Source organism: Atheta coriaria, unplaced genomic scaffold, assembly GCF_025399875.1.
Source record: "Atheta coriaria isolate IRGN ID8LTWV9N9 unplaced genomic scaffold, Caltech_Dcor_3.1 hic_scaffold_10_pilon, whole genome shotgun sequence".
NCBI classification, from domain to species: domain Eukaryota; kingdom Metazoa; phylum Arthropoda; class Insecta; order Coleoptera; family Staphylinidae; genus Dalotia; species Dalotia coriaria.
The window spans coordinates 10,285,868-10,300,122 of record NW_027045452.1 but is presented as its reverse complement, the minus strand read 5'-3'; the positions used below and the strand labels follow the sequence as shown (position 1 = coordinate 10,300,122).

The 14,255-nt window shown below is 45.9% G+C and overlaps 6 protein-coding genes and 1 long non-coding RNA gene across 8 annotated transcripts; 3 read left to right on the top strand and 4 right to left on the bottom strand.

Annotated features, from left to right (window-relative positions):
• Positions 1 to 6: 6 nt before the first annotated feature.
• On the top strand, positions 7 to 2,590 carry Tti1 (Telo2 interacting protein 1). The gene is made up of 3 exons (XM_065313687.1): positions 7 to 429; positions 493 to 896; positions 955 to 2,590. The coding sequence occupies exons 1-3, from the start codon at positions 23 to 25 to the stop codon at positions 2,586 to 2,588; spliced, it is 2,445 nt and encodes an 814-aa protein (XP_065169759.1). The 5' UTR covers positions 7 to 22; the 3' UTR covers positions 2,589 to 2,590.
• On the bottom strand, positions 2,548 to 5,797 carry LOC135800444 (uncharacterized). Of its 2 annotated transcripts, none has more exons than XM_065313686.1 (2): positions 5,531 to 5,797; positions 2,548 to 5,481 (listed from the first exon to the last, which is right to left on the bottom strand). In XM_065313686.1, the coding sequence occupies exon 2, from the start codon at positions 5,433 to 5,435 to the stop codon at positions 2,640 to 2,642; it is 2,796 nt and encodes a 931-aa protein (XP_065169758.1). In that variant the 5' UTR covers positions 5,436 to 5,481; positions 5,531 to 5,797; the 3' UTR covers positions 2,548 to 2,639. The 2 variants fall into 2 exon arrangements, with proteins under 2 accessions (XP_065169758.1, XP_065169757.1); XM_065313685.1 differs by having other exon boundaries at positions 2,548 to 5,462.
• A 261-nt stretch (positions 5,798 to 6,058) lies between these two features.
• Positions 6,059 to 7,098, top strand: sra (RRM_RCAN_like domain containing protein Sra). The gene has a single exon (XM_065313698.1). It carries the CDS (start codon positions 6,319 to 6,321, stop codon positions 7,012 to 7,014), a length of 696 nt encoding a protein of 231 aa, XP_065169770.1. The 5' UTR covers positions 6,059 to 6,318; the 3' UTR covers positions 7,015 to 7,098.
• On the bottom strand, positions 7,022 to 7,719 carry Vha14-1 (V-type proton ATPase subunit Vha14-1). Its single transcript, XM_065313700.1, has 3 exons — positions 7,586 to 7,719; positions 7,445 to 7,526; positions 7,022 to 7,393 (listed from the first exon to the last, which is right to left on the bottom strand). Exons 1-3 carry the CDS (start codon positions 7,637 to 7,639, stop codon positions 7,155 to 7,157), a joined length of 375 nt encoding a protein of 124 aa, XP_065169772.1. The 5' UTR covers positions 7,640 to 7,719; the 3' UTR covers positions 7,022 to 7,154.
• Positions 7,715 to 9,071, top strand: Ddrgk1 (DDRGK domain containing 1). The gene is made up of 4 exons (XM_065313697.1): positions 7,715 to 7,837; positions 8,056 to 8,152; positions 8,212 to 8,328; positions 8,391 to 9,071. The coding sequence occupies exons 2-4, from the start codon at positions 8,062 to 8,064 to the stop codon at positions 9,038 to 9,040; spliced, it is 858 nt and encodes a 285-aa protein (XP_065169769.1). The 5' UTR covers positions 7,715 to 7,837; positions 8,056 to 8,061; the 3' UTR covers positions 9,041 to 9,071.
• On the bottom strand, positions 8,667 to 9,406 carry LOC135800454 (uncharacterized). The gene is made up of 2 exons (XR_010550154.1): positions 9,251 to 9,406; positions 8,667 to 9,194 (listed from the first exon to the last, which is right to left on the bottom strand). It is a non-coding gene; the product is annotated as an uncharacterized lncRNA (long non-coding RNA).
• A 1,616-nt stretch (positions 9,407 to 11,022) lies between these two features.
• LOC135800448 (uncharacterized) lies at positions 11,023 to 13,366 on the bottom strand. The gene has a single exon (XM_065313692.1). It carries the CDS (start codon positions 13,289 to 13,291, stop codon positions 11,540 to 11,542), a length of 1,752 nt encoding a protein of 583 aa, XP_065169764.1. The 5' UTR covers positions 13,292 to 13,366; the 3' UTR covers positions 11,023 to 11,539.
• Between the last annotated feature and the right edge of the window lie 889 nt (positions 13,367 to 14,255).

The following is a 14,255-nucleotide window of genomic DNA, read 5'->3' as shown; positions in this document are numbered from 1 at the left end:
TCTTTCAGCGCTAGAATGCGTGATGAAATGCGCAAAAATAGACGACACATCAGATTTTGATGATGTTGTGCTGTTATCACAAGTTAGCGATATTCTCATCGACTTTCTGCCTGGTATTGCGGCTCGTTTGGTGGTGATCGCCGTGGATGATCAGAAATGTGGCCATAGAATCGTGACGGGATGTGTTAAAGCGTGGGCTAGATTTGTTAGTCTACTTTTAAGGAACTATGATCCGGTAGAGGAACCGCCAAAACTGGAAGAGTTACTTGTAGCTAATCATGAGATTAGTAACAAAAAGAGTAATGAAATACATGATGAAAAACTTGCGTTATGCGCTGATTTATTAATGGGATTGACAGCCCATGAGCATGCAACAGTGAGACATCAATTGGCAATGAGTAGTAAATTGCTGATTGACACTGTATTTTTGTAAGTGTCTATTTATAACAAGCTAATCACCAATCACTGAAACTAAATATCTTACATTTTTAGAACTTTGCCTGCTACTTCTTCAAAAATAATCGAAATTCTGATTGTATTAAACCAGGATACTGAACATAAAGAAACAGCTGAAATAGCAAGCGCAGCACTGGCCGATGTAACTAACAAATTAATAGAGGACACATTTCGTACGAGAACTTTTGTTGATAATTTGCATCAATTGTTTCATCGGCATTTAACACATTTGCCAAATGTATTCAACGGATTAAACACTCGCGATCAATTGACAGATGTTTCATTGTTAACTGGATATTTACAACTGTTTGCGCAGAGCAGTCAACTGAAAAGTGTTCTATTCAACTCCACGAACTTATATAAGTTGATTGGATGTTTGTTGTACGTGGCCGAGGTGGATAAAAGCGATGTCAGCGGCTTGGAGGAGCATAAATTGCACGGTAATGTTAATAATTGTCTATCCAAACCTCCGAATTACTAACTGGTGAATTTATTTAGATTGGAAAGATGTACCCGATTGTGCTACACCATGGAAAAGGTTGAAGTGTAATAATATCCGCATACAAGAACAATTGGAAAGCGCAGCTCATCACCTAGCCCAGTCAATGATTGCCGATATTGTGTTGGACTATCTTCTTGATGTCTATCATCATGATGTCGAACGAAAAGCAGAAGCTACGTTGCTAATGAATGAAATTTTGTCGGTGGCTCGTTTAGATAAAGCGAAAGATGTCATGGACGCTTATCTTGATCCTCATAATTGGCAACTTACATTGAGTGTAGGAAATGGAACTAGTTTAAAAGACGTGCAAATTAATATAATACAACTGTGTTTGCAATTAGAAGGAATAGGGAAAATTGCTTTGGCGTACAAAGAGGAATTCCAGCTGTTTCTCTTGAGAGTTCTCTATGCTGTTCTGGAGCGCGCTGGTAGTGCCCATCCATTGCTGCAATCTGCTGGTTTGGTGTGCACTGCAAACATCTCAATGGCATGTGGATACACCAGCGTGACGGATTTGATCAACCGGAATGCTGATTACTTTGCCTACAATGTCACAAATAAACTACGCCGACGTGCGGAGAATGCTAGTGTTCTCAGCGTGCTTACAGTTGTGATGCGACATAGTAACATGGAAGTTTTACCATCGATTGCGGATATTATCGAGGGAGTTTTACTGCAAAGCTGTGATAAATTTCAAGATGAGAACGCAGCGGCGTATTTACAAGTGTTTGCTGCTTTTATCAAATCATTGCATGCATGGCTCAATGTATGTGTTGTCATTGCACCAGTGATAACAAAACGTGAGCAAGAAGAGAAACAGGAAGTGGTTCGACGACTGCAATGGGAGGAATTAAACAAACCCGTTGATTTATCCGATGATATCATGGAAGGAACTGCCGATGATGAAATTGTGATGGAAGAAGAACTAAATGATGATAATAACCAACCAGAAGAGTTTGTCAAGCCACCACCGCCGAAACACATTCAACTGCTCGTGAAAATCCTCGAGAGATCTCTGCATTTCCTCCCTGCTAAAAACACAAACTGCAAAATCTTTGTCTTGGAGATTTTAACATCCGGAGTGGAGGTGTTGAAAGATTACGAGGATGAACTCTTACCAATTGTTCATAAAGTGTGGTCGCCTCTTGTCAACCGCTTCAGGGATTTTGATTCTCCGTTAGTGGTGAATTTAAGTTTTATCCTGTTATCTACCTTGGGCAGACTTTCCAAGGATTTTATACGAATGCGCACCGTGAAGGAGGTGCTGCCTTCAATTAATCAACTGTTAATTGAGCAGTCAAAGGAGAGTTACCTCAAGGATCGCGGTTCGGCATATCGCTACACGCAAGCATACAAGATGCAGATGAGTATTCTCACTGGCAGCGCTCGTCTGGCATACGATTTGGAGTTGGATGAAAAAATTGACATTATCTTGCCGGGAATTGAAGAGTATCTATGCTCCAAGCAGCCTGTGCCCCTACAGGAAGCCGCGATGAATTTCTATCGACACCTGCATCATTTTGATCCGGACTACGGTACTACAATCATCAGAAACCTGAACGAACGCCGAAAACATGACGATTGGAATAGAAATTTAAATATTTTACTATCAATTACACAAGTCCATTGAAACGATATAAGCTTATTTCCAGTCACACGCGTAGGAAAGCAATATTATGTTTTAGTTCTCGGTGCTGACGGGCTCGCGCGCATGATGTATGCGTACGTGCTTGTTGTGGTTGCTCTTGGTGGTGCTGGTCTTGCCGCAGATGTGGCACGAAAACGGTCGCACGCCACTGTGGATGCGCATGTGGTCGTTGAGATAGTAGGAGCGGTGGAACTTCTTGCCGCAGACGGTGCAGTTGAACGTCTTCATGCGCTCGTGTTCCTTGACGTGACGCTGACAGTTGTATTTGCGTATAAACTGCGCGCCGCAGTAATTGCACGTGTACGGGCGGATAGCGCGATGAGAATTCATATGTGCTGTGTAATCAGCTTCACGAACAAACGCACCCTTGCACAGCTCGCATTTGAAGGGTTTCTGAGCGCGTCCCGCGTGCGTCCATTTGTGCAGCTTGAGATTCCACTTGGTGCTGAATTCTTTATCGCACACGCTGCATGAGAAGCCTTTGCGCGCCTCGTGGCTTTTAATATGTGTATCGAGGGAGCCACGCAAGTAGACACCCTTGCATATGGGGCATTCGACGTTCTCAGCGTCGCGTTCTTCTGCTGGAACGAAACGTTCGTTGTGCGCACGGCGCACGTGTCGCGTGAGGCTGGATTGATGTACGAATTTTTCGCTACAGAAGAGGCATGCCTTGGGCCGGTTCTCGTGCACTTCTTTATGCCAGGCAAGTTTTTTCTTCGAATGGAAGACGTCTCCGCATGTTGCGCAGATGAAATCTTTCTGTCTGCGCTTGAGGTTCAAATGGCGTCGATTCCGGTGTTGAATGAGATTGGAGTATCGTTTGAATGTCTCGTCGCATAGGCCGCACTTGAGCGGCGCCTCTCCTGTGTGTATATACTGATGCTCTTGTAGTTTTTGGCGCGTGAAGAAGTGCTTGCCGCAGGTGGGGCACTGAAAGGGCCGAATGCCGAGGTGGCGCTTGATGTGCATCGCCATGTTATGCGCCCGGTGGAAGTATTTACCGCAGAAGAGGCATTCGAGTGGATGTACGGATAGGTGCTCGGTGTAGGCGGGCTCAGCGGCGAAGCATTCACCGCACACGCCGCATTTGTACTTCGTTTCCGCTACAAATGCGTGCATCTCGACTTGATGTTGCCGGAGGGTTCGGCCAGTACGTACAACTGTGCAGCAAAGCACGCAGATGACAACTGGCGCGGGGGCGGCTAGCGATGGTGAAGCGCTACCATCCACACCGAGGGCAGAAAGTGCCTCCTTGCGGTCAAGTATTTGCAATGGGTCGGTGGCAGGCGTTGCGGCGAAAGACAACTGCCGCTCATCCTCGACTTTCATGATGTTCGTGAAGATCTGATCGAAAGACGCTGGCGACTCCACTTTTTCTGTCTTCAACTGCTCCAGTTGGTCCATTTTAGTTTGCTTCTTCGGCTTGATGACCAACTTCTTCACTTTCTTGCTATACAGGGCGGAGCCGATCATGTGCGTGCCCATGTTCGTCGTGGCAGTTGTCGTGGTCGCCGGCGTGTCTTCCTTTCTCTCGGCCGTGGAGCCGTGCACCTCCGCCTGGTGCACCCTGCGCTCCTTCGGGCACACGAAGCTCAACGGGCACGTCGAACACTTGTACTCGATGCCCTGCCTGGACGTGCTGGATATCATTATATCCGGGTCCTCCTCATGCGCCCCCGTCTTGTAAAGTGGATAATGACTCTGGTAGGGTGGAGGCGCGTCGGCGTCCACGTCAGATACGTCTGAGCCTTCCCAGCTCTCGCGCGCCAGCAGGTCGTACGTGGACATTCGCGAGCTGCCCTCGTGGAAGGGTGCACGCGACCACGACGCATTACTGTTGCTCTCCTGCGGCATATTCTCGTCGGCGCGGATATGCGCGCTGTCAATCGAGATGCCCTCCTCGCACTCCTCCTCGGCCGCCACGCGCAAGTGGGCATGGCCCAAGTTGTTGAAATCATTGACGAGTACAATATTAATGCCGTCCAGCTCAAAGCGATGCTGTTCTTCATCGGCGGCAGTGTCCGCTGTCTGCTCGGCCGTGTTAAGCGTAATGTAATTGGGACTCGTGTCCAAGTCTTTGAATTTCTCCTGCAGCTCATCTTCGACATCGGATGCCTCCGGACGAAGCTGAGGCGGTCCGCTGTCGTATTCTTCGTGTTCTGCGGCTGCGTCCACGTTGCCCCCGTCGTGTACCTGCGTGTTCCCAATCTCCATCTGCGACTTTAGAGCTGGCATTGTGTCAACTTTATCGTCGCTAGGGAGGATATATTCGGTGTCTTTTAATATAACCAGATCCGGATTGTCGCGGACCTCACTGTCATTGATTTCCACGATGTGAGCACCTTTGTACTCGCTGGTCGGAGCCAGCTCAGTGCTTGGTAGCATGCGCAGTGGAAATGCATTTGGTGCTCCGCCGCTGACGAACATTTGTTGCTGGTGGTACATGTAGCCAGGAACTGGAATCTGCTGGTTGAAAACCGGAATGAGATATCCGCCCTGCGGCTGAGGAGCGGAGCCGATTATCTGCTGGTAGATGAAGGAGTGGTTGGTGGGCGCGCCGGGCATAGGCGGCTGTACAGAGGGTACTGAATGTGCGGGCAGGTGGTAGGCAGCCGTGGTGGTCGTGGCTTGCCCCAGCCATGGTGCACCAGTGCCATCAGCAGCGGGTGGTACATTATAACTTGTGCCTGCTGGTGTTTGTGGCTCTGAGTGCAGCTTCACCAGTGCTTCAATGACCTTCTGCTTTGGATGAGACTCCAAATGACTCTTCAGGGTCATTCCCGGCCGCAAGTAGAGCGTGCATACCGGACACACCACGGAGCCTTCCATTGTGGCGAACGAAAATCACTCGGACTACTAGAAATTAACGCACATCCTAATTAATTGAATTGCCATTTCAGTCAATACTCCTACTGCCTGCTTACCTGTATATCCATACAAGTAAATTCCTCTATTGATTGAAATTCCACAACGTTCTCTGCGGCAATCAGGACGCCTTGGAGCAATCGGAATACGCCAATCGCACGCACATTAGTCGACGTATGCCCATCGATACGGCTAGACCGAGTTATCTAATGTTAGGAACAACGAAAAACTCGAAATGATTTTGTTCCAGCCATCGATGACGGGCGCCTGCTCGCACACAGCCAGACGCAGGGCGAACAAACGACTGTCAGACGGCCACCCAGTGTCAACAAAAACAGTCGGAAATCGGTTGCTTGCTGCCAATGCTACCAACATGTTTTAGTACATCAAAAAGATTATTATCCACTCCTCTTGATACGTATTAAATTTAATAGTATATGATTTCGTAATCATTTACTAGCGTGAATTAAATTTGTACACTGGTTAAAATGTTTAGAGGTTTGTGGAAGTTTAACCAACCATCTGCATCTGCAGCCATCTGTAGGCGTGTTTTGTAAGCAAAATATTGAGATGACATTTGACATTTTCATGTTTTTGTCGTACTTGAGGCAATCGGTGCCGAGCCGCTTCCCCTCAGGTGATGAAAATATATTTGAGATTTTGTCCAATATCATCACAATTAGAATTCGTTAATAGACTCGAACTAGTATTTATTGACGTTGAGTTGTTCGCGATGGTTGGAGCATGATTAACTTGGACGCAGTTTCTACAAATTCTGGAAGATGTTCCGATAAATCATCGCGCTGTTAATTTGAGCTAGTGTGACCAGTTCGCGCAAGTGATAATAATGGGTGATTGCGACGAATTGAAGGACGAGGACATAATAATAAACGATCAAGATGGTCTTCCCAACATCCATCCGAATCTCAAGGGTGACCCAATGGACACTGAGGGCCTGGAGAATGAAGCAGAGGATGAGTTCGACGATCTGCCCTCATCGCTGATTGTCACCAACATTCACGACTCTGTCTTTGTGCAACCAGACAAGAAGAAGGAAATGGAGGATTTGTTTCGATTGTTTGATGAGGCCGTCACGTTCCAATGGCTGCGGTCGTTTCGCCGGTTGCGTGTTAATTTCGTGACCACCTTGGCGGCCGCAAATGCACGCGTCCAACTACACCAGCACAAGCTGAATGAATCTACAATCTCGTGTTATTTTGCGCAACCGGTGACGCCCGTGCGCAATGCATCACTGCAACCACCGAAGCCATTCAAGCAGTTCCTCATCTCGCCACCCGCCAGCCCGCCGCTCGACTGGGAGCCGCGGCCAGAAGGCGAACCGATTCTCAACCATGATCTGTTGGCAGCATTGGCATCGCTTGCACCGGGCGCTTCGCATGAACTACACCCGCCCTCGCCCGGCCAGCCTGCTATTGTGGTGCACACGGCGCTAGCTGCGGCTGCTGCTGCCGCCGCAGCTGCAGCTGATGCGCCCCCGAAGCAACGAATCGCGCACACCGCCTGCCCGGAGCGGTCGTCGTAAACAACTCTTTTCTGTTCTCCTTCTTGTACTTGTATTTATTGAATAATCTCCTATATCATAATATGAATGTTATTGAAATTTTAACTTGTTCTCCTCTATTGTTGCTACTAACTTTGATGGACACAATAAAACCCAAGCAACTAGCGGACCATGTCCTCTGGATTGAACATGCCTCTTGCCCGGCGTAGGATGGAGTCCTTGCTGGCGTCGTATGGGTGGTCCTTGGATGGGATCTCCAGCACGGCTGGCACGGGTTGTGTGTGGCCGTCGATCACGTGTCGGATCAGCTCGGCGACGTTCTGGTTGATGAGGATGATGTCCACATCGTCGCGTTTGATGAAGCGCTTGAAGCAGTCTTCGATTTCGCTGACGGCCGTATCTGGAAGACAAGTGGAGGTGATTTACTGATGTTTCCTATGTATATACTTACTCTTGTCCACTACCATGAAGTTAGGCTGTCTGTTTTTGTTGATTTCGCCAATCCCGCCGAGCAGGAAGCCCACGCAGGTGTCCTGAAAACCAATGAGACTTGTTGAAAACTATAATCATTTTCTTGGCATTACCTGGGTACCTCGTCGCCGATGACTGAAATTAATTTCCCTTTAACTGCAGAATGGAGCGCCATTTTCAATTTGAAAAATACTGAAAACCACAGAGAATTGTTAAATACGATCACGAGACTGTGGCGCTTGCTAAACAAGTGGTACAGTGCGCAAGTGGGAGCGCATGTATCAGCTGATCATGACGTATCGATTTATAAAGCCTACCATAGACGCAATAAACAATTGCAATAACCATTGAAAAATCGTGTCTGACTAATCAGGTATTTAAACATTTCGAAACTTGTAAATTAAATTTAATATTACGGTACTTACCTACTTAGATAGTTGTATTAGTTCATGAACGTTATTAAGTTATTCTGACTACTCTATTCTTGAACATAACCTTCAAATTGCTTCAAATGATGGTGTCTGTCTGCATATAAACACAAAACATATGTTATCTTCTAAGTAAACATTGGTTTCTCTAATTAATTTCTAGTGCAAAATGGATTTAACAATCATTTTAGCGATTTTATCCTTTTTCGTTATCGTTGCGTCAGGCTTCGCGTTTTATTTCGCTAGTAAAGGAAATTCAGGTAATACATTGATACATTTATTATTTATATAAATACGCATCTTATTATTCCACCTTCAGATGATAAACCACAACGTGATGCTGGTGCAAGACCCGTTCAAAATCAAGGGCGAGATGCTCCAGGAGGTCGTCGCGCTCAAATGCTGCGGAACAGGAATGTGCGCGCTCGCAGAAACGGTAGAATTATTTTCATCTTCATTATCTTCAATGAGATTTTGATGAATTTTTATTATTTGTAGTGGAAGAAGAAGCAGAGCCTGCTCCTGATGACTCAGGCTATGAAGAAGCGCAAAAAGATTTAGATAAATTGGGCGCAAAGAAGCGCGCCAAGTTGGAAGCCAAGGCAGAGAAGAAGGCGCAGCGGGAAGCAGAAGAACACTCTCGAGCAGATCGCAAGAAGCGTGAGGAACAAGCGATTGAAGAACGACGTAAGCTGGAAGAAATGGAGCGCGCACTTGAGAAGCAACGTGAGGAGGAAGAGCGCAAGGCGCGCGAAGAGAAAGAGCGGCGCGAGCACGAAGAATACATGCGTATGAAGGAAGCATTCAAGGTGGAGGAGGAGGGCTACGAGGAAGGCGACGAGGGTGAGCAAGGCAATATTCTGCAGGAGTTTGTCGAGTTTATCAAGGAGCAGAAAGTCGTAGTGGTCGAAGACTTGGCGTCCAGGTTTAAATTGAAGACGCAGGCCGCCATCGATCGCATAAAAGATCTACAGCAGGATGATATCCTCACAGGCGTCATTGATGATCGCGGGAAGTTCATATACGTGTCTCCAACCGAGATGGCCGCTGTTGCTAAATTCATCAAGCAGCGCGGACGTGTTTCCATTCAGGAGTTGGCTGAGCATAGTAATCAACTCATTCGCTTAGCGCCGACGCAAGTCGCTTAGTAATTCAATATAGAAGTAGTTTGAATTATTATTATTATATTATTAACTGCTCGTAAAAAATTGCATTATTCGATGCGTAGGTTTCCAATGCGTCGAATCCGCCTTGTAAAACGCATACCTTTGGTACCTTGCAGTCGAGCAACAGACGCGGAAACTGAAATACAAATGATTGAAAAAACTTGTGAAGTTGTCAGATAGGTAAGGCATTACCATTTCAGTGTCGGTATCCTCGAGAAAAGTCCAAACTGGGCCCAGCTGTATGACCCGCGTGTTGGGGTTCTTCTCCTGGCCAAAGCACGTGCCGTCGATCAGCGCCAGGCTGCACAAAGTGCCCAAGGATTAAGGGCTTGAAATCCTTTTTCGACGCTCGCTTTTAGTTTCCGAGATAATTGCAATTAAAAACTTTAAACGCTAATAACTCGTGAACTAAAGGGGATAGAATAAAACGGACTTCAAATCCTTAATCCTTGAAGGATTCTCTACAGAATAGCGTGCTTAGTTTGATTTTTTCAAAAATCGAAAAACCTATAAGAGGTACCTCTTTGCACTTTTTTCAGTTTTGAGACGAAAAAAAAGGGCTGTTTTTAATAGCCTATCTTGTAGAGGGTTGTTCAAGGGTCAAGAATCTGCCGTCTTTTCTTTTCTAGCCCTTTTAGTTCAGGAGTTATTAGCATTCAAAGTTTTATTTTGATTTCGCTGGAAAAAATGTTCTTCGGCCAAAAAATTTTAACTGAAAAAGTTCGACCCTGTTCTTCGGCCGGAAAAATTTTAACTGAAAAGTTCGGCCCTGTTCTTCGACCCAAAAAATTTTAACACAAAAAGTTCGACCCTGTTCTTCGGCCAAAAATATTTTAACTTAAAAAGTTCGACCCTGTTCTTCAGACAAAAATTGTTTTAAATTATTTCAAGTTTCGCAGAATAAGCAACGTTGAAATAAAAATTTGTCCCTGCTTCACGACCCAAAAATTAAAAAAACGTAAAAAAATAACAATTTTTGAAGGGCATTTTAGGGCACTTCCAGAATGTTTAGCGGATTAAAATGGCATGTATTGTGTAGAGCGTCTCTTAAACTATAAAATGGCGGTGAAAAACTCGGAAAAAGTGTAATAGTTTGGGAGATACAGGGTGTTTTCCACAGCATGTTTTCAAAATTTCCAAAAAATACCTTTGTTTGAAGGGCATTTTAGGGCACTTCCAGAGTGTTCAGCGGATTAAAATGGCATGTATTGTGTAGAGCGTCTTTTATGCTACAAAATGGCGGCGAAAAACTCAAAAAAGTGTATTAGTTTGCGAGATACAGAGTGTTTCCCACAGCATGTTTGCAATTTTTCCAAAAAAAGCTGTTGAATCTGGTAACTTTCCACTAAGTTGAGGGCGCCACTGTCATTCACAACACTATCTTTCGTTTTGACCGCTTCGACGGTTGATATTTCATTCTCTCTTTTGTACAGCCTTGTTTAACCACGTTGTGCATCAGTGATAATTTTAGAAAATCTTTAATCATCGGCCGAAATCTCACAGAAGTCCATTTAATTATAATTTTGTCAGATACTTTAATCGCAAAGTTTTGGTTTCCTGTGGATATTTCGTCGCTGGTGTGCGAGAAACTTATACGGAACGTGAAAGTGACTGCACCGCTGTGTACTACGCCTTATACCTTAACATTGTGCATTAATAGAAACAACAAAAACTGACCCGGTGCATATGTAATTAAATAATGATTGGCTTGAATTTTGATTTTGACAGCAAATTATATAGCGCTTTGAGCATATCGGTTGGCAAAACATAAATATGAATATTATTTGGGATCGAAAACTGGTTTGTTGACCGTCGTAACTTAACTGATTTGCAATATGTTGTTTGAAAGTATTCATAATAACAGTATGGCAACATAATGCCGCACATATCGCTTGATGAACTCCTCTGAACTGTGTGTTTGGCGGTGGTGATTATTCAAAAAATGGAAAGAATTGAGAGAAAAGCATTGTTTAGACTCTTTATTCGAATAATTTATTAACAATTTGTTACAACTAGAATCTAGGAACGTGCTTTCAGTTTGGCTTTGTTTTGCATTCGCTCGTTGCAGCAGAGGCAGAGGTCAGACACACGAGCATTTTTCTCGTCTGCGATCTGCGCTCGCAACAAACACATCGTAATCATCGTTATTTATAATGAGTAGAAAATAATAATATACAATATTATTAATAGAGGAGTAGAAAAAAGACGAGAGTAATAAATAAGTCGCTTGTGAGAGCGACTAGAGCGATAAGATGGCGGCGGCGACGACTACACGAGCGCGCTGCCACTGCGCGCCGCCGATAAGCGGACGATAATCCGTACACATGACATATACAAAATGAAAATCATTTCAACAAACAACTTGTGCACTCGCATGCACAAGCAAGAGAGCTACAGGGTTTTAAATCGCTGCCAGCCACCAAGATGGCGGGCCGCATGCACAGGCTATGTTCTCTCTCCTAATGAGATGACGATTCGGGGTCAGTTGGCGGTCATGGGCGGAGGAAAGTGGGTGCCGCCCTGCGTCCGTTGCAGGAAGCCGAGGAAGTTGCGAAAGGGCAGCTGCATGTGGTAGTAGGCGCAGTAGGGCAACGGATCCCAAACAGCAAAAAGGGCCTCGCGCTTATCCAGCACGGTGCCGACCAGCCGCGTGACCGCCTCAACGCTGGGATGCTTAAGAGCATCGATGACCGTCTCGGGCATGTAGTAGCGGCCATTTTCAGCAACCAAAGGACCCGAGTTCTGGCGACTGAAGTGCTTGCAGGGCTTCCACAGGAGACGCGGGTGCACGCTGGTGTAGCAAATGTAAGGAAGACTGACCCCAACACGTGCGCTCAACGGCAACACATGACCAGTGTGTGCGCACTTGACCAACCGGAAACTAACATGTCCGGTAATCGGACGCAAGAGGTGCAGTTGCCCGAAGAATTGTAGCAACCATGCATCGATCTCCTTTGATTCAACCGGTAGAAGACCATTATTGTGGCGATCCAACCGGCAGGAGACATTGGCGATGATCTTGGATTCCTTAACCGTGGTGCACGTGACAAAATGCTCACCCTCAACATCCTGTACCACGACCCACGGGCGTTGTTCGCTGATGTCCATGCTGGGAGGCAGACGAAGTTGACGTTTGCAGGGAGGCAGGACCAATTTAGCTCTGTCGCGAATTCCGCACGCACCCGCCATTGACATGACGAACCGCTGTTCCGGACGTACCACACCTGCATCATACAATCCTCCCAGTTCATCTCGGCTAGTCAGCGTGTAGAATGGCGGCACTGGCATGTTACTCTTCTGACAGCGCTTGAACACCTCGAGAATATCATCGAGTGCACGCACCTCTTTGATCCCAGGCGCAAAGCAGGTACATCCAAGAAGCTCGAGGTGCGGTTTCGCCACTGCGTCAAAGTAGGCGGGCGTCGCGGCACTTACAGGAATATAATACACCGCATTCTCTTTGTTGACAATCTCGCAAAGGGCCCGCACGTAATTCTGTTGCTTTTCGCTGTTCGGTCGTGGTACGGTGTAGAATTTGCTCACAGCAGTGGAAAACCTCGCGAGCGCAAAATTACCCTCAACTTCGCAGACGACAACTCGTGCACCAGCCGAGTAAAAATTTCTCGCCAAATGCAGTGCCTGAATGGTACTACCGCCGGAGATAAGCACGGTGCGTTTCTTTCTAATACGCTCCGACGGTGAAGTGAGTACCAGACTCAGTGCCAACTTGAAGACATTCAAAGGGAGCTGTACAAGCTGCCAGAAGCACCACACCCACATCGATATCCAAAACATCGGGATGGCAAACACCAACTGTTTCCAGGTGGCAGGCAGCATCGACATCATCAGCGCCTTGGCCACCTTGAGCAGAAACAGCGGGTACCATCCAATCAAATCAACCAAGGGCGATCTCGGCGGCTCCTCAGGCGGAAAATTGAGCGGGCTCTGTGATCGCGAATCCCTATGATCAGATCGGATCACAAACGATCCCGAACCAGTGGATCCGCATGAGTTGGTCGAGTTGGCACGCCGGATGGGCACGCGGCGTTTGAGGGTGTTCTCCGGTGATGTAGAAATCGGCGAGAGTGAAACCGGTGACCCAGGGCTATGAAACCCAGAGCTGACACTACCCGAGGCGTTGAGGCTTTCATTACTGGGCCACATGCCGGTGAGGCTCTCCGATGTGCACGCTGGCATCGCGACACTGCTGCTCTTCTTCGCACACACACTCATAAAACAGTCCACACTTGATTCACAACTTAAGTTAGCTTGTAGTCGGGGAACGCGCGCATCAAATAACGTTTATCGAGACGCGCGCGTCGCTTTTATTCGGCGTGCGCTTGCACTATGAACTATGGAATCCCCCTTCTCCCTGCTCCGACCACACTGGCCCCGCTCAGTGAAATAATCAACAAATTGACGATTATTATGTCTCCGGTCGCCTGGCTGTAGGTACCTACAGTGCACACAATAAAGTATTCTTAGACGATGCGTCTCTTACACACAATGAATCATTCTTTCACTTACACTTGACAATGACCCATGTACTCGTATTTCGAAAAGAAACTAATTGGTTTCGTGAATAAATGGGTGCAAAGTCCGAAGCTGATTCACTCGTCAACAAAATTTCATCTCGGAATCTGCTGCAATCATTTTAATTTTGGGCTAATACACTAATTAATTATATAATTTGCATGATGAAGGTTTGAGCTGGTAACAAGTTAATTACAGTTTACTTATCGCGTTTATTTGAGCGGCTTAATTGGTGATAAAAACCGGAATTGAACAAATATAATTGAAAACACAATTACATCACGAGTGTTGTTTTTTTTCTCTTCTTGTTTCTTATTCCAATGTGCTGGAAGAATGTAATCTAATGTGTTCAATGACGCAAGCAACCTTGCCAGAGTTTAATTGCTCAATTTGAGTACAAGTTGATTTTGTTGCTATTAAAATAATCGAATGCACTTGAATCTGTTCGATAATATAATAAATATAAATATTATTCGACGTGCATTCGATCACGTGCGAGTTTGGGATAATTATAATTATTTGAAGAAGATTGAATGTGTGGGAATGTATGCGAATGGAGAATAAACAATTTCGTTGGGGCATAAAAACATAAAACATTCGGGCGCTGTGCATAACTCATTCGGAAAGAGATCGTAAACATGATTTTCCACATTTGCATGTTTTC